Source organism: Melospiza melodia, chromosome 4, assembly GCF_035770615.1.
Source record: "Melospiza melodia melodia isolate bMelMel2 chromosome 4, bMelMel2.pri, whole genome shotgun sequence".
NCBI lineage: Eukaryota > Metazoa > Chordata > Aves > Passeriformes > Passerellidae > Melospiza > Melospiza melodia.
This window is the reverse complement of record NC_086197.1, coordinates 57,973,868-57,998,225: the sequence shown is the minus strand read 5'-3', so window position 1 is coordinate 57,998,225 and position 24,358 is coordinate 57,973,868. Positions and strand designations below refer to the sequence as shown.

At 35.9% G+C, this 24,358-nt stretch overlaps 1 protein-coding gene across 2 annotated transcripts in view; it reads right to left on the bottom strand.

The window, feature by feature from the left end:
* Positions 1-24,358, bottom strand: part of BLTP3B (bridge-like lipid transfer protein family member 3B) — a 47,305-nt gene that overhangs the window by 15,176 nt on the left and 7,771 nt on the right. For both annotated transcript variants that reach the window (XM_063154813.1, XM_063154812.1), the window contains 12 exons: positions 18,916-19,078; positions 17,762-17,800; positions 15,213-15,304; positions 13,500-13,689; positions 10,424-10,564; positions 9,730-9,900; positions 8,268-8,448; positions 6,813-6,896; positions 4,487-4,669; positions 4,268-4,386; positions 2,379-2,520; positions 1,441-1,634 (listed from right to left, as the gene is read on the bottom strand). In XM_063154813.1, the coding sequence (XP_063010883.1) occupies positions 1,441-1,634; positions 2,379-2,520; positions 4,268-4,386; positions 4,487-4,669; positions 6,813-6,896; positions 8,268-8,448; positions 9,730-9,900; positions 10,424-10,564; positions 13,500-13,689; positions 15,213-15,304; positions 17,762-17,800; positions 18,916-19,078 (1,699 nt within the window). The remainder of the gene's footprint in view (positions 1-1,440; positions 1,635-2,378; positions 2,521-4,267; positions 4,387-4,486; positions 4,670-6,812; positions 6,897-8,267; positions 8,449-9,729; positions 9,901-10,423; positions 10,565-13,499; positions 13,690-15,212; positions 15,305-17,761; positions 17,801-18,915; positions 19,079-24,358) is intronic.

Here is a 24,358-nt window from a genome sequence, read left to right as displayed (position 1 = left end):
ATACAAGCAATCAGTTAGATATGGCACTGCAGCTAATATTCTTAATATTGCAGAATTTAGATCAGGTATTTTTGACAATTATCTGATAATCATAATATATTTGTTTCATCAGGAAAATGATAATGTATCTCAACTCCTAAAGAACACAAATAGTTCAGCACACTGTAATTAACTTGCATATTTTTAGTGCATATTTTAAAATAGACTTATTTTATGCCAAATCCTGAATCTTAAATTGTTAATATGTTAATAATTGTTAATATAGTTTGGCTAATATCAGTGACACTCCTTTCTATCACAATATCTCCATTCTGAATCTAGAAAGGAGGAGTAAAAAAATCATCCCTAAAGACACAAATATGGGGGTAATAAAGCTTCTTCTATTAAACACAAGGACTCAGGAAAAAAAAATAAGTAAAATAATTAACCATTCACAAATTCATCATTTGCTTGAATAAAAATAATGCTGTTAATACAGGGTGACATCATTAATTCAAATCAAGATTTGAGAGATGTTAGAATAGTTTTATCCTCTCGTAGTTTAGTAGGCTATTCCCATATAATGATTCAATAGCAGATTAATCTATATTTGCAGATTCCAGTCATTACTCTTAATAACTGTTTCTATTCAGTACAAACCATGTCCTTGTAAAGTTCCATTAAGAATGTAGCAACAGGTTAGAAAAATAACCATCTCTCCATTTGCTGACTTTTTAGAGCCCTTGAAACCTCTCCTGTGTGCTCCACTGAAGAGACTCATTTTGTTCACCTGTGAACCTTGGAAACCATACAATGAAATGCCCAATGCAAACAGGGTTTGGGTGGGAAATTTATCTGCTCCATAATCCTTTTTTTTACAACGAAGCAGAAGACAAGGCAAGCAAAAATTTGATGTTCAGCTGCATTAACAAGCATCACTCCTCTGCAACAAGCATACAGAGAACTCATGTACCTGAGCTACACTAACAGCCAGCACGAAACAGAAAATGGTGAGAATGGGTTTTGGAGAAGGAAATAAACCTTCAGATGAACTGCTTTCTTTACTCTAGAGCATTCACCGACAAGACAAAATAGCTTTGATATAATACAGCCCGAGGAACAAGGCAGGACCCTTGCATAAATATAGAGTACAAATATTAATTTTTCACTCATTTTTTTACTTTAGTGCTCAATTTCTTTTTAGCTCTGCTACGCCAAGTTCGCTGACCACAGGGAAATAATTTGTTAGTATTCCCACTCAGATCTTCAATACAAAACCAAAATACCCAAACCAAAATACTGGGACACAGATGAAGGAGTACAGGAAACAAGATGTCTGCCTTCAAAAAGTCATATTCTGCAGAGTTTTTTAGAGAAGCATTTTTTCATTCATTTGTATGAGAATAACAAAAGAATTAGTCTTCCAAGGAACCACAAAACCCCTACTCAATGACAGCATACCTTTAACATTAGTCCATCCACTCTCACATCAACATGTTCATCTGATTTTGAATTGTCATTTAACTTGTACATGGCCATGAACTGAATAAGACTCTGTTTCAAATCCAACACAAACTGGTTTAGCCAAAGAATACTTCTCTGATCCAGAGTGAACTGCAAAGCATTCAGCTGGCCATACAAATTTGGACATGGAACTAAAGGAGAAAAAAAAAAAAGAAACCATGAGAATAACAAAAATGTTTATGGGTTGGGTTTTCTTTGGTTTTTAAATTATTGCAAACTTACAATTTCACCAGTACTTTTCATCAGAGAAAGAACTGGAACCTAGTCCTTTAGCCTCAAGGAAGAATTGTTAGGGCATACCTGAAGTGATGCTTCTTTCTCTCACTCCAAGAAAGTAACTGAATTTTTGAGTGTATAAAAACTAAGAGCAGAATTAAGTCTGAAGAAATGGGGAGAATATTCTCATTACAGAAGAAAGGGAAGACCATGGAAATCTGCTGTCCTCAGTTTCCATCCCCAAAAAATCCACTAACATTTCTGTATATAAGTCAAGGCCAGCCACAGAACACATTCCCACAATAACTCCAGCAGTTTTTCAGTGCATTTTAGATATTGTTGCAATAGTTTGAGTTCTTTTATGTAGTCAGACAGTGAAATTGCAGAAACAATATGTGGATGCTGGAGAATGAATAATTCATGTGCCAGTAAAAATGCTGCAAGTGTTTTCAGACTGAACAAGCATGTTTATATAAACCAATATTAATAGAAGTTTGCAGAAGCAAGCATTGTGGAAGCGGAGCAGTCTTGTGCTCTATCCATTTTAGAAAGCCATTACCTATTTCCAAGCCTTAAGCTTCACAAAGGTGAAAGTAACACACAAAATTTATGCGTCAGTACAACAACAACCAAAACCAAAAACATTAAAAAAGTCTTACTAGGAAAGTCCTTTCCATCTGGGTAGTAATATTCAGTGAATTCAATATGAATAGCTGGCATTTCTGGTGGAAGATAAAGTGACTTTTTATTGCAAGAAATCAGAGCTTTAGGGGAAGAACGACACTGGTCTGCTGTTGAAACCTGTAAATGATAAAAGATTATTTCATTAACACATTCCACTTTTATGAATGGTTAAGCATTTGTAGTTGCATGGTACTGTCCCCAGTAAGGTAACATTCCACTGCTCTTGGGTGTAGGCCCCCAAACAACATAACAGAAAGTACAAAGTGCTGATGAACAGTGACAAACAGTTAACTGCCTTGAAGCAGAAATGACTCACATAGAAGAGTTTCACAAGAAAATTGTTTTAAAGGTACCAGATCTCCTTCCTTCATACAAGACAAAAGGGAGCAGGTCACTTTCAAAGGTGTCCAGCAGAAGCCTAGAATGATCTGATTTTTAATTGCAAATACTACAGCTCCTGTTTAAGCATTTATGCTTGGATGGAGTATTTCCATACAGTCTGGTCTAGGTAAGTTTATTACACACATTAGGTAGTTCTTGTTTTATCATAAGAACAAATTCCAGTACACAGGCTGACTCTCAAGCTGTGTGTGAAGCAAGGAGTTCAGCATGCACCTGGCAGAGATGTGTATGCTTGGATATGCCTGAAGGTCTGCTTCACAGGAGAATCAAGATGCTATGGAACAGTAATGTCCATTTCTCTTTCCTTACAATGTAAATTATCAAACAAATAAGAAACCAACATTTGATATATATTTAACCTTAAATTTCATTGAATGCCTCCTAGTTTAAAAGGTATGTTGCCAAAACAAAGCTTTTCCATTCAACAGTTAGTAGGTCAAACTGCTAGTTTGAAATTACCCAGTGTATTAATATTGAATATATGATGATGTCTACTAGAATTTCTCTGGAAACAATAAATACATGACCTTTATAAGCCTGCTTCACTTTATGTAGCTGTTTTCAAGAGGCAAACATAACTGCATTAACAGACACAAAAATTCGAGTAAAATGATGTATAAAAAATAGCTTTTAGGAAATTGCATAGAAATAATGCCAATTTAAAAACTGTAAATGTGTTTGTGTAGAGAGGAGGAGACAAGAGCAGAAGGCAAATGGAAACATGAACAGTACAAAACAATAAAATAAAATCACTTCAGATCCACATAAGGCTCCCAGCAGCAATCTGCAATCTCCCATAACATCAGTAGTGATATGGCAGAAAAGTGTTGGAAATTGGAAAAAGAACAAGCAGAAATCACAGTGACAAAGGACACACACTAAACATTTTTGTTAGGACCTGAAATTTAAGAGTAGATCCTCACATATCACTGCAATTCTGCCTAATGGAGACACACCTTCTCTATTTCACTTGCCTCAGAATAGTCAATCTGGACCACAACCAGCAACCAAAACTACTCATTCTAACAAAGGGAAGGGGGACAGAAATGGTAAAAGTGTCTGCTCAAAATACCACTAGAAAGGGAGTGGCTGAAAAAAGATTTTAAAAACCTAATAAAACCTCTTAACGGTTTTTAATGTACTTTGAAAAATATAACAATAAGAAAAGCGTAATATACAAAACCACATATTAAGATATTAGGCACACATAAGACAGTACAATGAAAAGATTAAATTTGAATTCCAAATTCCTAATTTGGAGAACAACAGAACTTAGATCCAACATTTAATTGTGATAGGACCACAATTTCAACAAAGCAGAAGCAGGTTCAAAAAGGTCTACCCCAATAATGAATGGAAAGTCTCATTAATTTCAATGGGCTTCATATTGTCCCTTAAAAACCACAGTTACATAACAGTAAGGGTGGAGTGACCCCAGTTTTACTAACTTAAAGAAATGTACCTGATATATATTGAAGTCTGCAAGTCTAACCACAATAGGACTAGACATCAGTTTGCCCTTTGGTTGTTGGGAAGATACAGAGGAAGCCCTAGACGTTCCTTTCGGCATCTGTTCCTTGCCTGTAAGAAAGAATAGTGATGGAATTATTGAAAAAAAGAGTCTTTTTTCATCGTTTTAATATTTCATGGAAGTAGAGAATTAGTGATGTAAAGAAAATACCTGTTTGTAGGCTCTGAGGAGATACAGCAGGTGGTGATTTAGGAGGAGAATCTATGACCTGATCCTTCACAGCCTGCTTAAGCAATTCAACATTGCTTTTGAATTCATTTAATAATTCTTTGGCCCATCCACTTCTGGTTTTAGTGGCATCACTGTAATGCATCCAGTGATCACAGCTGTCTCCTGCAAATAAGAGAAATGGGAAAAATATTAGCTCATTTGAAATTTTGCTTTTAACAGGATAACATGTTTCCACTATTTCACAAGTATTCCTCGAACTATAAGCTCATTGCATGCTGTAATTATAGAACAACAGCAGTCATACCAGACGTTAAAACAGAAGTTATATATTCCATATACATTCCGTATTCCAAGTCTCAGCACTTCACAAAATCACTCAGAATATAGCATTACCAGCTGCCTTATAACACCACTAACACTCAAAACATCATTGAGTATTTTCAGCTCAGAGAAATCTTACGACACATTAATGTCATATGTGAGAACATGCGATAAAATGTTCAGTTGAAAAAAAAAGTGAGAGCAAGTAACAGAATGATGTTCTCATGCTCACTTTTTCCAAGCTTATCTTTCCTGCCAGAACTGTGTCCTAAGAAGTTCCTGGTCCCTTTCCAGAAATGTATTCTTTTTGTCTTGGTTCTCTATCACCTTTATGGCACACAAACAACAAGGTAAGTTCAAGAAGTGCTGCAGCACACACAGCCTTAAAATCAATCCCACTGGAAATGCTTTTGTCCCTGCTTCCAATTCCAACATGTTTCTGTTGGTCAAGCACTCAAAACTCTGAAAGAAATTGTGGTATCTTCAAGCAGTCCCTGTAAAGACATTCTACTAACCTGTTCAATAATAAGGATGCAATGACAAATAACTTCTATCAGTTGGTACATCACTCTTTAAATACTGCCATGTGAAAATTTACTTTCTTTGGGACTTAATGACTTTTTGGATACTTACACAGGGGATAAGCAAATATGATTGCTATTAAAATAGGAAAATTATTTTGGAAAAAAATTCTTTTAAGTCTAAATGCAAATATTGCAGCATTAAATAAACTTTTAGGCTGATGCCTGCCTATCACAAGAGATGACATTTTTCCCCACCCTTCTTCACAGTTATCCTTGTCGGTTATTATCATTTTTATAGCTAAGGAGGAAGATAAAGGAACAGGGAAAAAAACAGAAATGGAACAAAAGGATGAAGATGCATTAGACTGAAGCCCATGACAATGGGATTCTCCAAAACAGGGCTAGCAGCATGGGGTTACTCCAAGCACATGCAAGCAGACTCTGAAGGACCTCCAGGACTTTCTTACCAACACCATAGGGAAAGCTCTAACACTCCTTCTGGGAAGCCAGTTTGGGCATCTGCCTCTCTGAAGGACAGGAACACTAACACATGCAGCAGCATGTGAGAGAGCAGAGCCACCACACTCCTGTATGCAGTCGCACGGCTGCGATCTCTTTAGGGTCACAGATGTGGCAAGACAGCACACACAACTGAAATGCTGAGGGGATGAACACGGGCTTTTGGGGAGCACAGGAGGGCAGGCAGGGCAAGACCAGTGGGCACAGATGGAGCTCAGCCTTAGCATGGATCACCAGTCAACTGAGTGTTTACAGGCTGGGAGTAGAGGACAGACTAACATGAATGATGACGTGGATTTCTGCTCCAGACCATCTGATCAGAAAGATGATCAGACCCTGTTTTGTTGTCACATGCTCTGTGATGTAGCCTCTTTTAAAATTTTTAGATTTCTACTAGAAATTTATGAGAAACACTTTTCTCATAAATATTTTTTTGTAAGAAACACTTCTTTGGAAATTGCTAACATTTTTTTAATAACAATGCTTAACAAAAGGCTACACAATTGAGCCTCTACACACCGAGGTTCCTGTTCAGCAAAATAATGTAAAAAGCAAAACACTGATTGGAAATGGATATAAAAGGATAGTATTCTATATATGAAAAAAATCAACAGATTGATTCCTGCTAATATCCAATTACTGAATTCTCAACATGCAGTACTGCCTTCTTCTGTCAACACAAAATTCTATTCATGTCAGAAATGTGTAAACACTGTTTTGTTGACCAAACAAAACAGTGAAAAGCATTTGGCCTAAACCAGCTCATTCACAGAAATTAAACTGGTTCCCAGATTGTTGCTTTTGTTGTTTGTTTTGCATATAGAAGGTGCCTTTCAAATGGTTTGAGCATGATTATCCAAGCTGTATATGTGTATGCACAAATTTTTTTAGCTTTCAGACAAGACAGTCACAGGTAATTCATAAAAGGCTTGCTTTCATACCTGCTTTGTGAAATGGATAATAATCCACTGTTAAATAGCTGAAGGAAAGCTGCATGGCCCCTCCTGTAACACGTCTGTTTGGGTCTGCAAAACAAAACAATGCTTGGCCCTGCAGACATTGCATAGAGCATGTTAGTTCTCATGGTGCTGTAATCCTTTAAACACCTAACACCTACTTTCTTCCCCTTATGTCTCTCCTTACAACCTCATTATCTTCCCTCAATATTTTCATTCAGATAGTCTTCACTGGTTTCTAAAGATCAGCTTGAGCTTGTAGAATTCTGTACTCAGTCACTACCTAAAAATTGCATGCCATTTTCAATGCTACTAAAAAGACAACATCTTGAAAACGCATTACTGCAGTTTTTCTGAAACAAAACTTTTTATGCTGAATGTATGATTATAATCAGTCTTTGAAGTCAACATTAACTTTCAAGAATACTTTATAATATAATTTTATTTGACAAATATTGCAGTGAAGGGGTCTTCTGAGAATCTTCTCTTCTGACTTTTTCCACTGTTGAATTTAAACTCCAAAAATAAAGGACCAATAAAAAGATCTCACTAGGAGGGATAAATTCCAACCACAGTAGATACACTGCATGTAAGGAAATACATCTCAGCCAGTGAACCTCATGCTTGCTGTTATGAAAGTCTTTCCTAACCAAGGAAATGTATTTTTGTTAAACCCTAGGTTTTTCATATTTTTCTTCAGCAGACCTTGTATGTTTCCATAAATTTTTCAGTGACTAATAATATAGTAGACCTTGTACGTTTCCATAAAATTTTCAGTGACTAGATATACAGTAATATCTCACTCCCTATGATCATTTTTGAAAGGCATGAAAAATTGCCCTTATTTGTCTTCTTTTTTTCTGATTCTAAATGTGACTACATGCAATAGGCTTTTGTTGAAAAGAATCAGTACAAGATTTACACACAAAATTTTAAGGTCACAGGACACTCATTCCATTCTTTCCATGAGCTGCAGACCATATCAAATTGTCTAAATTAGTAACACAAAGAATAACACTCTTTTATTAGTTTGCATTTATAAGAGTATTAAAGACACAGATTGTATAGTGACCCCTTCAAGCCACAAAAATGTTGTCACGGTATTCTTCATAACCCAGCTAACTTATACAAGACCCAGCAGTAACAATCAGACTGATAGAATAAGTTCCTAGAAGACAGAAAAAGCACAGAAGTACTAACACTCCTAGGTTTTGCAATTATTCTAAAATAATTACATTTATTAATGAAATGCTGTCCTAACAGAGCCACCTAAATAGGTTTACATGAATCCATAGACACTGGAGACAATTCTAACTATTCCTCTAAACTAAAGTCTCTTGACTTTATTGTATTATTATTTTCTCATTACTATATTCCTCAAAATGTCTCTCCTGAAGATGATTATGATTCATAGACATGCAAATTTAAAAAAAAAATTACCTTTTTCTTTAGAGTGGATATCATCACATATATGTAGGTCCAAGTGGGAAATTACTAAGTGATAAGAAGTTTCCTTAACATCAAAATCATTAAACAATTTTACTATTGCATCGTTTTGATCAGGTGCTGCTGTTGTCTGGTGCGCTTTCACCTGCTGGGAGCTGGGTGCAGGGGCAGAGCTCTGAAAAAATATTTAGTCAATCACATCAATTTATGATGTTTATTGCTTCTTTCAAGCATAAGTATCTGTCTCCTTACACAACACAGGCATTTGAAACAAGGAAAAATCTGCATGACATGCGTTCCCCCTTGGATCATTACTGAGATTTAAGTTTAATGTTTGAGAGTAAAGCTAAGTTGATCTAATGGCTGTGTGCACAGTACTGCACTGCCAGGGCACACCCCATTCTCCCCATTCCTCACACTTCCTTACACCCCTATCACTCACAGCACTGGTATTTTTCTAGCTTTTGTTGCAAGCTGTTCAGGGAACGAAACCAACAGTGGGCTCCATTCTGCTAATTTAGTTCCTCAGGCTACATCACAACCAAACATAAGGGTCAAACATAAGTCAGTGCCAGTGTCAGAGAACAGGTGAGATGCAAGTACAGGGCACTGAAGAACCAGAACCTCCCTGCTCAAGAGCAGGTAACCATTACATTGCTGTGGCTAAACCTTCACATCACAGCATAAGGCATCAGGGCCAGCAAAAGAACTGAACTCTGTTACAGTCCACTGGCTTTACTCTAAGAGATCCTCTACAACTGACTGTACTCAGTAATCAACCACGTTTTATTTTATAGCACTTATCTTCTATAAGTGTACTTGTCCTGCTTCTTCACACACAAGAAGAGGTGCCTCCCCTCAACACTCACAAAGCCCAGGTGGTCTAGCCTGCTCTGTGTGCTGAAGAACACCAAGATTTACATGCAGCATCAGCAGCACAGATATGCCAGCAGAAATATATTTAAAGTAGAATTGGTTTTCACTATATATTCCAACAAGAGCTGCATGAAGGTAAGCTCTTAATAAAACCTACTTTTTCAGTACCAGGAGAACCAACTGGACAAGCATGTTAAATTATTATAGTAACCATATCTACCCACACATTAAGTTTACTTTAGTGTGTCTTAATTATTTAAATTCATAACCATAAAATACTTGGAGAACAAGTTTACTAAACAGTCAATAAAGAGTTAAGTACATACAGAAGTCTAAACACTCTGTACATGGGTAAAGAAATAGAACTACTTTTTTTTTCTGCAGTTAGCATCAATACACAAAATCTTGCAAAGTAAAGACTATTTTAAACTATGATTAATTCCTGGTATAATTTAGGATATACAGCTGAATGAAAATGAGTAACTGAACATTCTCTAAAATAAAGTAACACAACTAACCACACTGTGTTGTTTTGTAGAACTCCTGATAAATGATACAGTGAGACAATTAATCCTCATACCTGGGCTGTTTCAGAAGCCAAGCTTTTCCTCTGTTCTGCTGATTTCTCTATGGCTTCACTAAGAGATTTGGCATACTGCACCATGGCTTTCAATTGGGAATCAGTCAAAACCCACAGCAAATCATCCAGAATCAGAACCAGTTTGGATGCCACAACATTACAGTCTTTTAACTGTAAAATAAAAATTTTAAGACATCGAACTAAGTACTTATATTTCTTATATTAAATATGTGGGGTAAAGAAAAGCTTCATGCAAAAAGCAATAACAAGCATTTTTTTATTTTAAATCTTATTCCTCTTACTAATTAAGGAGTACCTAACACACAGTATATTTATGCTTCACTCTATGTATTTGGCATGCATCAGATATTAAACTGCTGCATTTCTCTGAATGTAAGCAGTGTAAATATTACCAGAATCTAGAGAGAGAAAACAATGAGATAAACAACAATAAACAAAGCTCTGCAGATCAAACCATTTTATTAATGGGACCTATATAAGGTCTTCATTTTCAAAATCTGTCGGCAGTATTTCTTGTAAACTCTGCAGTCTTACATGTTATTATAAATTTAGTTCAGGGAATTCTACATTCAATATGGTCTAAATTTAAAATCTTTACTATGTACATGTATGCATTAGGAGCATGAGTTATAAATTAAAAAATAAAATAAGACTTCAAATTTTTCAAGTTTACCCTTCTTTTAAGCGTGACCCTAATTTTTGATTGGTTAGTAATCAGTCGAACTGGAGCACTCATTATTTCATGCTTAGAACTCTGGATTGCATCAGCTTCTATTCTGATCATCTGCCAGTTGATTTCTTTAAAAGTCAAGACCTTTAAGACAGAAAAAAAGAGAAAAACACCTTGATGCAATATGACAGCTACTTGCACCTGGCCCTGTGCATGTGTATGTATACATCTGTACATATGTACACAAAAACTCACATGAGCCATACAGTCAGAACAAATACAACTCACTTGTTGTTCCACCTAAAGGTGTCAGGAAGCCCTCACCCTGCTTGTCACAGAAACACTAAGCTACTTCCAAGCAGGCTGAGGTAAAAAGCAGCATTTAAAATATTCAGAAGAAAATAAAAGTTACAGCTATTGCATGCTAGGTTGCTTTTGGGAGAGAAAAAAAATGATAGTTTAGTTTAGCTTAAAAATGTTAAATAAGAAAAGGGCAGGGGATGAAGCAAAGCTACAGGATAGGAGAGGGTTTTTTTTGGAGTGTATTATTTCAATTAAAAGAGAAAGTTAAACATTGAGCACACAGCATGCCATGAATACCCCACAAGCTCTGAATCCACTACATGGATTTCTACAAGGCACAGCAAGCAAATGTTAGAGTAATGACGACACAAGAGCATCAAGTACAGCTGGACACTGAAAATCAAATACGGAAAGATGAAGGACTGTCCAGCAGGACCATCATGGGGAACATCAAATGAACGGGATATCAGTAGGAAAAACCAGTAATTCCTGTTTACCTAAAACTCCTTCCTGCATGATTTGGATGATGGGATCAAGTTCCCCCAGTAAGTTCACAGATAACACTAAGCTGGGAGAGAGTTGATCTGCTGGGGGATAAGAAGGCACTGAAGAGGGATCTGGACAGTTTGGATTGATGGGCAGGGACAATTTTATGATGCTCAGCAAGGCCGGGTGCTTGGTCCTGCACCTGGGTCACAACAACTGCAAGCAACACCATAGGCTGGGGGCAGAGTGACTCTTCAGTACTGCGTCCCTCACTTCAGCACAGACACAGAGGTGGCTGGAGCATGCTCACAGAAGGTAAAGGGTCTGGAGCACAAATCTTGTGAGGAGCATCTGAGGGAAATAAGCATGTTTAGCCTGGAGAAAAGAAGGCTCAGAAGCGACCTTATTGCTCTCTACAACTGCCTGAGGGGAGATTGTGCAAATATGGGGATTGGTTTCTTCTCCTAGGCAGGAGACAAGACTAGCAACAGGACAAGAGGAAATGGCCTCTAGCTGCACCAGGGGAGGTTAAGGAAAGGACACGAGGAAGAATTTATTCACTAGAAGGGTGGTTAAGCATTGGAATGGGCTGCCTAGGCAATTGTTAGAGTCACCATCCCTAGAGAGTTTCAAGAAATGACTGGATGCAGCACTTAGTGCTGTGGTTTAGCAGGCATGGTGACGTTTGGTCAAAAGATCTTGCAGGTCTTTTCCAGCCTTAATGATTCCATGATTACTCTCTGAAGAAACAAGGATCAGCCATGAGTAAAGAGCAAGATGGAAGAATTTGTTTGGTATATGACTTATTCTTACTTGTCATTCTCCTCTTGTCAATTTGAAAACCTTACAGCATATGTCCTGAGAAATGCAGAGACTTAAGTAAATCATACCCAGTGTGTCTAGAAAGGAGGTACACTCCATCAAGTGAGCAAGATGCAAAGTGCAGTGCAAAGCATACTGAAACACTTTTTGCAGAAAAGCAGAATACATATCCTCTTCATACAGGAGATGCAGTGTGATCAAAAGCTTTTAAGTATTCTAAGGAGATTGCTTATTATATTAATAATGTAGCTACAGTGCAAAGCTAAATGATTATGCCCTAAATATATGGTTTAGCACATGTTATCTTCAAAGTACAGCACTGGTTTTGGTTTTTCACCTTTTCATGCAATTTGCTGCTAACAAATTATTCACTGTAATATCTAGAAATTTGTTTCTGGTATTAATTGAATAGGAAAGGAACACTCTCCCAGGGAAAGCTCTGTTGTGTACAGGTCAACTGTTCAGAATCAAATTCTTCCTAAAAACCACAAAATCAAAAAAAAATCTGGCAATACAAAACTCCATCTAGTCAAAGTTTAATTTTTCCCATTCAAACTTCATTAACATGGGAGCATAAGCATACAAATAAGCTGCAGGAAAGGAAAACAGTCAGAATAATAGTTTTCAGCTTACTTTTGTGGCATTTTTAACTGATATTCTCTAGGGGTTTCTTTCCCTACATAAAAATCAACTACCGGACTCAACTCTGGAGTAAGCTGGCCAGATGTATGATGCTAAAACAAGTCTCCTTGAATACAATATTTATAAACCTTGCACTCAGTATACAATTAACTTTGCTTAGCTGGAAGAAGGCAAATGAATGATGTATAACAAACTAGCGCTTCCATGTGTTACTCTCCAGGACAGTAGAAACATATATACTTTACTGCTATTACTTTTTTATATATGCATAAGATTTAGGTATTCCCAGAAAATATTTGCACAAGAACTTGACTAAATTTAATTTAAAACTGCTTTAGAAAAAAAAAATCCTTATCAGGCAAATTCTCACAAGCAAATAAATAACCAGATAAAACTTGTAAAATATAATTCCTGCTGCTGTTGTTGTTATTATTATTATTACTACAAATAATAATAACAACAATAATAACAAAAAGCACAACTTCTTATCCTTCCATATTTAATATACAGTTCTTTGTTCTTTCAGTACTCTCCAAGTCTGGCTCAGTTTGCATTTTAGAACAGTCATTCACTTGGAGAACATAAGAGGGAAACCATACACCTGCTTGCCTTGGTCTTTGTTCTTGCCTAAGCATCCATGTTGGCTCTTTGATCTGACTCATATCCACCAGTTTTACATATTTGTGCTCCTAAAGAGCAACTGAAATTACTGAGCACAGAATGTCTCCATTCCCAGTAATGTTTTCTACCCTGTAAAAGGGTGAAATTCAACTTCTTCCTTTATCACAAAAACAAGGGGGAAAAGTTAGTAAATGGTATTATTTACCTCTCCACGTTGAGCTTCTTGTATTCTGGTAAATCTAAGGTCAGCATGTTCCCAGTTTGCATTTACACTATATATTCTCAGCTGGGAAAGTTCAAATGAAGCATTAAAGGCTTTTGCACCAATCCTTATTATGATGGAGTTCACAGAAACTGAAATGCCTTCTACCACTTTTTCAGCAAAGCCATATTCACTAAAAAGTGAAATGCCAACATATTAAATATAAACCGAGTGAAAGGGCACAAAATTAAACAGATTAAATAAATTATGAAACAGATGTTAAAATAAATGAAGTCACTAATGTACTCTACAGTTAGCAACTTTTACTCAATACACTTGATGCAGTTTACAATAATTTTCACTCTGTGATCCTGATCTCTACATAAGAATATATATTTGACTAAGATAAATCTACACAAATTATAACATTTAATACAATCCTTTGATGTTAAATTACATGGATGAGATGTTAAATTACATGGATGTATGTATTATATGTTATTATACATACATTAAAAAGCAGTCTACATCATTATGCAGAAAGCCTACTCTTCTTTATAAACATAAGGAGTAAATCATGTCAAATTAATTACTTGACAATTCTAGTCTGGTTAGTATTTATGTCTATAAGCCAAAATATTTTGTCCATTAAAAATAATAACTTTCAGATATTCAAAATAGTATAAAGTATTTACATTATTTCACTCTATAAAGAAAGGCATCCTAAATGGTGACTACACTTCTACAGTAAATCAACGTGCATTCCAGTATTAAAAAAGATTAAGCTGTTGTAAATAATTTTTAAATAAAAATCTTATGTTCTGAATGTTTTAGATTAGTGTATGGGAAACTGAATGTTAAATATTATTTTAACATCTAAAAATTTCCACCCTTTTGTTTTCTTGTGGGTTTTTTCTGCTTGGTTTAAAAAAATCCCCAAAAACTTGTGTGGTTTGTCATTCCTTTTCCTTTTTCAACTTTCATTCTACACAAAATCTCTATGACTGTGATTATCAAGCTGTACCTTAGGAGGCACAGAGGCCCATGGACTTCTATACATTGCATAGAAGTTACTACAAGAAAAAATATTGTATCATCAAATTTATTTCTCTGTATATAGGGCCCTGTAACCATGGAAAAATGTTTTGAGTCCGTGTAAAGGAAATTACATAAAATCACTGATGTCATATTGTGTTGTCCCATCAAATTGCTTCAGTTTTGGGCTACCCAGTGTGCATGTAATCTTTCAGTAAGAATCAGCTGATACAATTAAGGAAATGGAACTTCAAAACACTGCACTAACAAACAACCCTTAAAACTCTTTAGACAAAACAAAAAAGAAAAATTTTTAAAACAATCATGAACATTATATGTATTTTCAAAATGAATGAAGGCAAGATACCATTCATTTTTTAAAAACTTAATATCAATTAAACTCAGAAAATACCTGATATAGCAGTTGCACTCCTATGGAATGTACCTTGCAAGCTCTATATCTAGTTCTATATCTTCTCTCCAGACTTGGGCCTGGATAACTCCATTATCACTACACTACTTCACACACAAGCAATAAAATAAAAGTTTGGAGGAGATGGGAATGGCAGGCTGCAACCCTATATACTTCTAAAAATTTAAATTTTCAGAAGTCCACAGTCAATCTGTTTTACATAATGCCAAACCTTTTTTGACCAATTACAGGTAAGTACCATCACTGACCTCTGCCCGGATGCAGTTGCTATAGGAGAGGGTCCATTAGGGGCACGTGGCTCTTCACATGTGCTCATTTCCATTACAACTTTATCCAAGGACTTGAAAAACAAAACAAAACAAAACAAAATTGGAGACCTTAGAGGTAACAAAGTAAATAGATGACATATGAAGAACCAAAATCCAAAAAAAAAAGGTCAGTTGAGAACTTTTTCTGAAATATACATAAAACATTTCCTAGCATGTCAATTTTTCCACAAACTTTTGTAATGCACTAGAATTATCTTTTTTAAACTATTTCTTATGTTTTTGAGTTCTAACACACACCCCCAGTCAAATATTGTATCTTAAAATTCTTGATCCCTGAATATTATTTATCCAACACATCAATTTTCAAAAATCACATTTCAAAATGGACATGCTTTAATGTGTAGTTTTCTGAACTTTCTTTCTATATGGTTGTTCTTTCAATGAAATACTTAATACTTAATGCAAGCTGATTCAAAGCACAACAGTTAAGATTTTTTTCCCTGTCTAACTGCAGCTTTCTACCAGCCCTTTTGAATTCCCCCATTTATGTTCTGAGATCAGACAAATACCAAAACCCCTTTGTCCTCAATTTTAGATTTTTCATTATTCAACCTGCCTTAACTACTAGATTATTATCATATTGTATTAATCATGCCCATTGTCATAATCTGCTTGCTCAACATTTTTCTGTGCTATTCTTATCCATGAAAACCTGGCTACAACCAAAAAATTCATGAAGTGTCTAGTCTGGGTTTATTTATACTTCACTGTATTTTGATGCTTAAAGGGAAGCAATAGCTGTTAAGAGTAAATTTGGACATTTTAGAATTATTTTTTTAGCTGTCTCAATGATTATCTTTCCTTGAAAACAACAGAGAAATAAACCAAGAAAAAAAAAATCCCTTAGTTTGAGGATGGTGAGGGGAAGCCAAGATTTCTCCCAGTTATCCTAACAGTTTTGGATGTTTGACCACTCTTTTAAAAATTCCCTTTACTACATGACTAGTGCACAGAACAGTAGGACATGGATTCAAGGAGACTGCACAATATAAAAAAAGAGGTAACGAAGAATGCCTGGATGCAGGTCTATGTCTTTTTTCACTGGCAACTTCTGTTGGATAGAGTTAAAACCAAAATCACTGCTCAAAACTATCCTGTTTATCATATAAAACCAGAACTGGGTCATGAACAAACAGTATGTGCCACTATGTCAACAGACTGATTCTCACAAAGGGCAACTCAGCTTAGTGAAAGTCCCTTTGGCTAGACAAGTGGGTTCTAGTTATCCAGTAAGCTGTGCTAACAGAGGATGCTATTCCAATTTAATTCAACTCTCAGTAGCAAAAATATTCCTTCTTCCCATCCCTGCCAAAATACCAGAAGTTCAGTGATGTAGTGAAGGGCTGAGGTTTGGCACTTGGGCACCAAATTCACTTTCCTTTAGAAATCACAAAGGCTGCTGTACAATCTACCATTGAATAGTGAACTTTTGTTACATATTTAATGCACTTGTTCAAGGACACCTTTACGTAAAAAAGATTACCTTTAAAGTTATTTTAGCCTCAAAGAGTGCTAATGTAAGCTCAACAGGAGCTAACCAAACAGTGCCTTGCTACCATAGGTCAAAGTGTGTCATGTTTAAGAATAGCACAGCTTAAACCCATTTCCTAATTTGGCAATTGCATCTCCCAGCCAAGTGGTTGAATCATCCCACCTCAGCATTACCAGGCTTTAAGTTCTGGATGTCAGGAAGAAGCAGTACAGATATAAGTACATTCCAACTGGGTCACTAGCAAATGCATCAATTATTTAAAACAACATGTCTTTCCCAAGCCTGATTCAGAATGAAGGAATTACAAGCACATTCACTGCAAGGCTGGGAAGCATGACAGCTAAAGGAATATTCACTCTTAAGCAAATGCAATTGAGAAAGTTTACTTACCATCAAATACATTACTTCTTGTGCTACCACAATTGTTAGTATATTTAAAGAACAAAGGAGAACAAATGCGAGAATTAATGCGACTTCTAATTGTTGTTGAGTTCTATTTACACATTTTTCCTCCTATTTATATCCAGCCTGAATCCTAAGTGGTTATAAAAACCCTATAAATGCCATGTGTGACAAACCTGCTATAGCTGAGATCACTATGTAAAGTACAGATGTAGAACTGAAAAGTCCTAGAAAAGACCGCTCCAAAAGAAAGGCAGGAACTTCTAAAAGAGGTGACTTAGACAAATAACTACCCTTCAGGTAAGCCCAAATGAACATGCAATGACTAAAAACGTGACAGAAGTGACTAACAGTCAAACATTACAGTGATTACACTGAAGCCACAGATTAGGAAAATAAACCTACCAAGGAAAACATTAAGGCGTTTTGCCTTGATCTGCTGCTACCCAGAGGACACTTAGTAAAGGCCAGTTAATGTTTCAGTTATTTCCAGAATCATATCAAGAGAACTATATAAATATTGATATAGATTCTGCTACTCACAGTACATTTCAGAGTTTATTTCAGAACTCACCAAAGAGATGGGATGTGTTTTCAATTTTGTCCATGGTATCTGCAAGAGAAAACACTACTCTAAAGCAAATTAAATATTAAAAATACAGTAAAATAAATCACTCAGAATGTGTTCTAAGCATACAAATTATATTTCTAGCTTCTGAACTCAGCATAACATTACTTTCAAAATATTAAGATCGTCTGAACATACTGTGTGGTAACTTTATGCACACTAGGTGTTAAAAAGTTTGAACCTCAAAATCTACTTATCACTGAGTAGAAAAACAGAGGAACAAAGTAGAATCTGTCTCCTTAACAGTGAGTTGTCAAGCATCAGAAAAAGCATCACAGCCTTGCACATTATTTCCTTTAAAAGGAAAAAAAAAAAAGTACATTTCCTTTGTTGACCTACAACTAATTAGATGTAACAAAACATCTGCAACAAAACATCAAGTTCACTGCATTTAGAAAAATCAGCACAATCTCCCATTGTGGGAAAAAAAAAGCAAAGAAAGAACACTAAAAAACCATAAACAAACTCCACCTAAAGACTAAGGAGGTGTTAATGTTTCACCTGATTGTAACTTCAGTCAAGAACAAGGCATACTTCATTTCTTAATCCCATGTTCATATATTGTGGCAGAGATGATACACATTGTTTCAATTATTAGCAGCCACAATGCTCAAAAATGCAGTATCTCCTAGATTTACTGTGTTGCACACATTTCCCACAGAGATCAGAATCCCTCCAAAAGGTATTTTTGGAAACAGGAACAGAGCAAGTGGGAAAGCAATAAATAAAGAGGAGTGAAGGGAGAACACACAAAAAAAGAGAATAACAAATAATGATGATAGACTAAGTACTACAGACAAATACAAACTTTTACTTCTACATTTTCAAAACAGGCAGGAATGAATTCTACTCAGGAAGAAAAAAAAAATTAAAAATAATCCCTCTTATTTTCATTATTTCCAGATGTATTTTATGTCATCACATGAGAAAGAAAAATAAGGAAGAAATGATTGCTGATAAAATCTTCATTGTTCTTTAAAATTTTATCAAGCACTTATCAGAATTTCCTATTAATACAAAGTTGCTTGAAAGTTTACAAAGACAAAACAAAAAGAAAAAATAATTGGTTAATTACCACTCCAGCCTAATAAAACACTCACCCTAATGGATGCTTTATTACAAAACACCTTGTTTATAGCCAGCCATGTTGGAAGATCCAGCATGTTCTGGAGTACCTCTTGATCCAACTCTAAATTGGTCAGCTGACCTTCCCCCTTTAACGTGCTCAGGTTGATCTTGTCAGGTGACAGATTTTTGGTGAACCTAAAAACAAACACCCCTTAAGTAAATATATATAAAGCAATCAAAGTTATCTTGCATATCAGTGGCAATTTAACTTAAAGCAATGGTCCGGGGGTGAAGAAATCTTTGATAAATTTCACCCAGGAAAGAAATGGTATGATGTAATTGATTTGTCCCTCTAATTTTTTCATCTCATTAGCTCAATTTATAAATACATAAACAAAAATATATTGTGAGATATCTTATAATTTTTGTGTCACCCAGAATAACAAATGATCCTTGACTCAAACTATTGAACTATTTATTTTAAACTATATAAAGTAGAATTGAATCTATTTCACTCTTTAATTTTTTGAAAGGACAAAAAATCCCAAACCCCTAAAATTACTGTCATAAACAGTACCTTTCTATATTTGGTTAAAATCTTGCAATAAAACAGTTTTATTTACAATATTAATTCGATTTAGTCACAGAATTTAAAGACCAATTAGAAATACATACACAACAGCATGAGGTATATAAAATATTGGATGAAAACTTGAAAGCTCAATATGATATCCATGTGGTAAAAAGTGTAACTAGTTAAAAGCATACATATAAATTACTTTATATTTCAAATGCACTAGGATTTGATGATACAATGAAACAACCTGTGTGACTGTGTCAAATGGTTCACATCCTTGTGAGACAGTATGACAGAGCCCATGGGTACCCTGCCTTCAAACCAACAGCTGTGTCTACCATAAGCTATGAACAGGCTATACTTTGCCACACTTTCAATCTGCCATGAAAAAATTGTTTCTGCTCATGAATTGAGTCTAGTTTTGCAAGACTAGGGAGTAGAAAATATACTGCTGTTGGCAGTATGCTTTGTGACTTTTCCCACCAAAATCTCCTGGTGCTGCTATTCTCCAGGCAGAGAGCAAAGGGCTTTGTCTGTCCTCAATGAGGGAACATCACTCTGCAGCAATGCCCCAGGAGGTGCAATTCCAGCATTTCCTTTCCATTCAAGAGACCAGCTTCTAAATGAACTACAAGGTCCTCATTAAGTCTGATTCTGGAGGAGATGTGGAAGAAGATGAAGAAGGTCAGCAAGCTTTCATTTTCCTCTTAACAGTTTCCAAATACACCTTGAAACAGAGAAGGCATTTTTTGAGTCCAACTTCCTGACTCCATTCTGGGATGGTTAGGATGAAAATGCATTTACCTAGCCTGACAAAATACAAGCAGTATGTATTTGCAAATAATACTAGACATGTTTCTTATGACAGAAGTACTGCAGTTGTTACTGTATTGCTTACAGTCATAAATTATCCACAAGCAATGAGATGTAATTCTGTGAATAATATAGTTTCATAATTTCAGTACTAAAATATATATTGAGATAAGGGTATTGATAAATGTATTCTCCTTGGTAACTAATGTACTTCCAAATGGTCTGTTTAGAAACATTATGAGGGGAATAAGGGACTTGAATTATTTTGTTTTCTGGTTACCCTTTTTTCTTGCTTTCAACAAGAAAGAATAATGACAAGAGCTAAATAATGTTCCTCATTAAAACAACCTATTAGTAACAGCAAAATATAAAATTTCCTATCTCAGAAACCATTGCAAAGTCTCATCTGACTCAGGTAGCACAAAATTCCTAGAAGATAAAAAGCAGTCATTGAGTGTTTTCAGTCACCTGGTAGTACCTCTCAGTCTTGACTTTCTACGTAAGGGTCAACATAAGAATTACAAACTGGTGTCATTTAAAGTCACATTTACACAGCAAATGCAAAACCATTCTGCCATTACACACACACAAGTCTCCTGAGACACATGCTCTGTGAAAGAAGTCCTCCTCAGAGTTCCCTGTAGTTCAGCCACACCAGAAATGCCTCTCAGATTGGAGACAGATCTAAGCATTATCCTGGATCACAGCTGCAGACACATCAGAGGAAATACACAGGACCTACAAAAAGAGGTTTTCAAATTTCAGAGTAAGAAAGATACCAAAATACCAATCAGGGGGAGAATGGCAACAGCAAAGCCATTTTTGAGTTACTTTCCATTTCCTTCCAATAAACAAAATAGAAGCCAGTTTCTCTCAACATGGAGCAGAAGGACAGGGAAAAAATTCAAGGACCATCACTTTTTCTATATATATATATATATATATTTTAATTCTTAACTCAGAAGAGACAGACATAAGATGATCTCTGCCTGTTAGGACTGTACTCTTCATGTCAAAAGTCATGGAAGGAAACTCTCAACAGGGGAGCAGTGAGAAGATATTCTTCACATAATTGTTTTCACAGATTGTTTTTCAGTTTTACAAACTACACTTTCTTTCTCAAAACATATCTGAGGTTTGAATTACTGTGTGATAGTATAGATTTCAATACAGCTTCAATATTGAATTTCATAAGTAGAATAATGCTGTAAAATATTTACAGTTTAAATGCAAGAATCCAGAAATACAAATTTGTCAATATCACAAGCTGCCTGACACAGCTCCTTTGGGTACATCTACACACCTATGCAGTTACAGATAAATGGTTCAATTTACAAAGTACAGACTAAGAGTTTTGTGAAAAGCATAAAAGACTGCACAGTAACAGTGCAGTATTAAGAATCAAAGAGGAGTAAGTTACAATCAATGTATTTTGTCAGGACACAACAGCTCTTTCAGTTCTCTCCCTCTAAAATAACTCAAAACCTACATAAAAGATGCATTTATTTCCTTGCCTAACTTATTTATTTTCTATAGATTTGTTTGTAATACCACTGGCTTGGAGCTTCACCATTCTGGCAGAGAAGATGGCCAAGAAGTTGAAAACAGAAACAAAAAAAAAAAAAACCAAAACAGGTAGAGAAGATGGGAAAACACTCTTCTGAAGCCACAAGCTTATGGTTTGCATAGGGAAGGCCACAAACCACACGAAGCTTAGAGCAGTGCTCCCCAAAGGTCTGAAGTGAATACCAGGTGCCTTGTCAAGTGTGACAATAGAAATTCCAACCTCTGGATTTAGCAGAGAAATAAGAGAAGTCTGGATCACATTTGGACACAGATTCTCAGATGTTTGGCACATCTCCTGAATATACAACTGCTTTCCCCAGCTCTACCAAGTGCCTTCACTGCTTTTTAAACAAAATTTCCTCAGCAATATGAGTCTAAATGGATGCTCTAATCATGATAAATTATCAAATCACAGTATGTACCACAAGTTTTGCTTATCTCCTTGTTATGAATTCAAACTGCTTAAACAACAGACTTTGAAAAAGGGATGCATGACCTACTAAGCACTGGCAACTGGATCAATAATAGAACAGCAGAAATGGAACATGAAGATACCTGGGTTTTTTTTACTGTTTCACCTGGTTGAACCATGTTATTTGATCACTAAGGAATATTAAACCATTTCTGAAACAAGAAATATGGTCTTTTTCAATTGAGTTTCTCGGGAAGATATTTCCTTCCCATGACTCTAAGTAACAGAATGAAGGAAGTCTACTACTATTCAGTTCACTATCCCACTTCAAACTTGAGGATTTCAAGTATGGAAGAGGAATAGAACTAACTCTGTCAAATTTCCCACAGGAAAAAAAAATATTGGGATCACCAGTGTATACTATTACAATTGCATTCCTCTCATTCAACACAACACCACAAATCATAGCTGATTTTAAGTAACTGGCTTGATCAAGTACACCCCTCACTGTCTGTGACACCCAACTGGCACCCTCTTACACCCTCCAACATCAGCTTGTACATGAGAAAGGTATCACCCCTTTTCCCACTGGTATTGTGGCTACTCCACACAAATTCCTACACGCTTTATCCAATCTCACCATGAACATTTGCACAATTGTCTGATATGGATTTGGTGTCTGAGTGCAAGATGGAGAACCCTCCATGGCCTGCTGGATGTCCAGCATGGAGAGGATCTGCATCACCTCCTGCAAAGCACTTTGTGAAGGTGCTCATCGCCCAACGCCTTGGAGCAGGACAGGGCATTTCCTTGTTTACACACCCAGCTGGACCTACTGCTCTTGGGCTGGCCATGAGTCATAGCACACTGGACAGATCCAAAATAGCACCTACAACCCTACAGCTTCAGGTGGGACTTTTCATGCTACTGTATAGGACCTCAGGCATCTAACAGTTACCAGGCTTTTTGACCTATCATAGTCTAAGAACTAATCTTCCTTTCCAGGGAGATCACTAATTAGGACCTTGGCTCAACAAGGAACCCATATTTGTGTAACACATCTGGTGCAGTGTCACATCACCTCCTGATCCATCCCATTGTAGGAGCCCTGAATAATACATCTGCTTTGCTGACACTTTTCAAATAATTGCTTCCATTTCATTACAACACAAAAGGACTTCAGCACAGACTCCCACTCCACGTGACTTCCTAAAGACATCTTAGAACACTGCTACTCACTTCAAGACCTGTTCCACACTTTCTCAAATACTGACATCCCCACCAAGTACGTAATGCCTCCCCTAGTTAATTCTGTAATAACACATATAGGACATTATTTTCTTTCCATTTAGAAAAGCTGTATTGCTTGCTTTTTGGGTACAGGCAGAACTGAGACAGCTGCTGTCATCAGTGGTTATTATCTAATTATGTGTCATGAAGCAGATCTGCAGAGACACAGCCAAGCACTGTGCATAAATGAGGAGCTTGCACTGCACAAATGATAATCATGTCGCAAGTAAAACATTGCTCAAGCAATTTACCTTTCATTTATGATAAACCCTCACATAGATCAATATTAAGCTTTTCTATTCCATAAGTCTTTTCACATCAAGCAGAGAAATGGCCAATATGATCAACCCAAAAGAAATTTATTCAAATATGACAGTCCTATACATCATGCCTTAACGATATAGTGAGTACAAGATAATATAAAATCCTGAATATATCAAACAATATGTGGCAATACATACACAAGTTCCCCATCCCAGGCAGCAAAAAAACTACCTCAATTTGGTTATAATTGATAACTATTAAATATACTTAAACTATTAAAAAAAACCCAAACTTAAACTCTTAAAAATACCACTTAAAATACAATATTCTTTACCTAATGCAAAAAAAAGCCATTTGATGAAAAATAACTTCAGAAATTTAAAATCATTAAATAATGATACAGCGTAAAAGCATAATACCTGCTTTTTGGAAATGGTATCATGTATTTATATGACATTAGCAGGTATCTTTTTTAATGGTAAGTGATCAGATCTCACAACAAAGTAAGACCTTTTTGATAAGATATTAACTATAAGAACTCTTAATTTTAAAT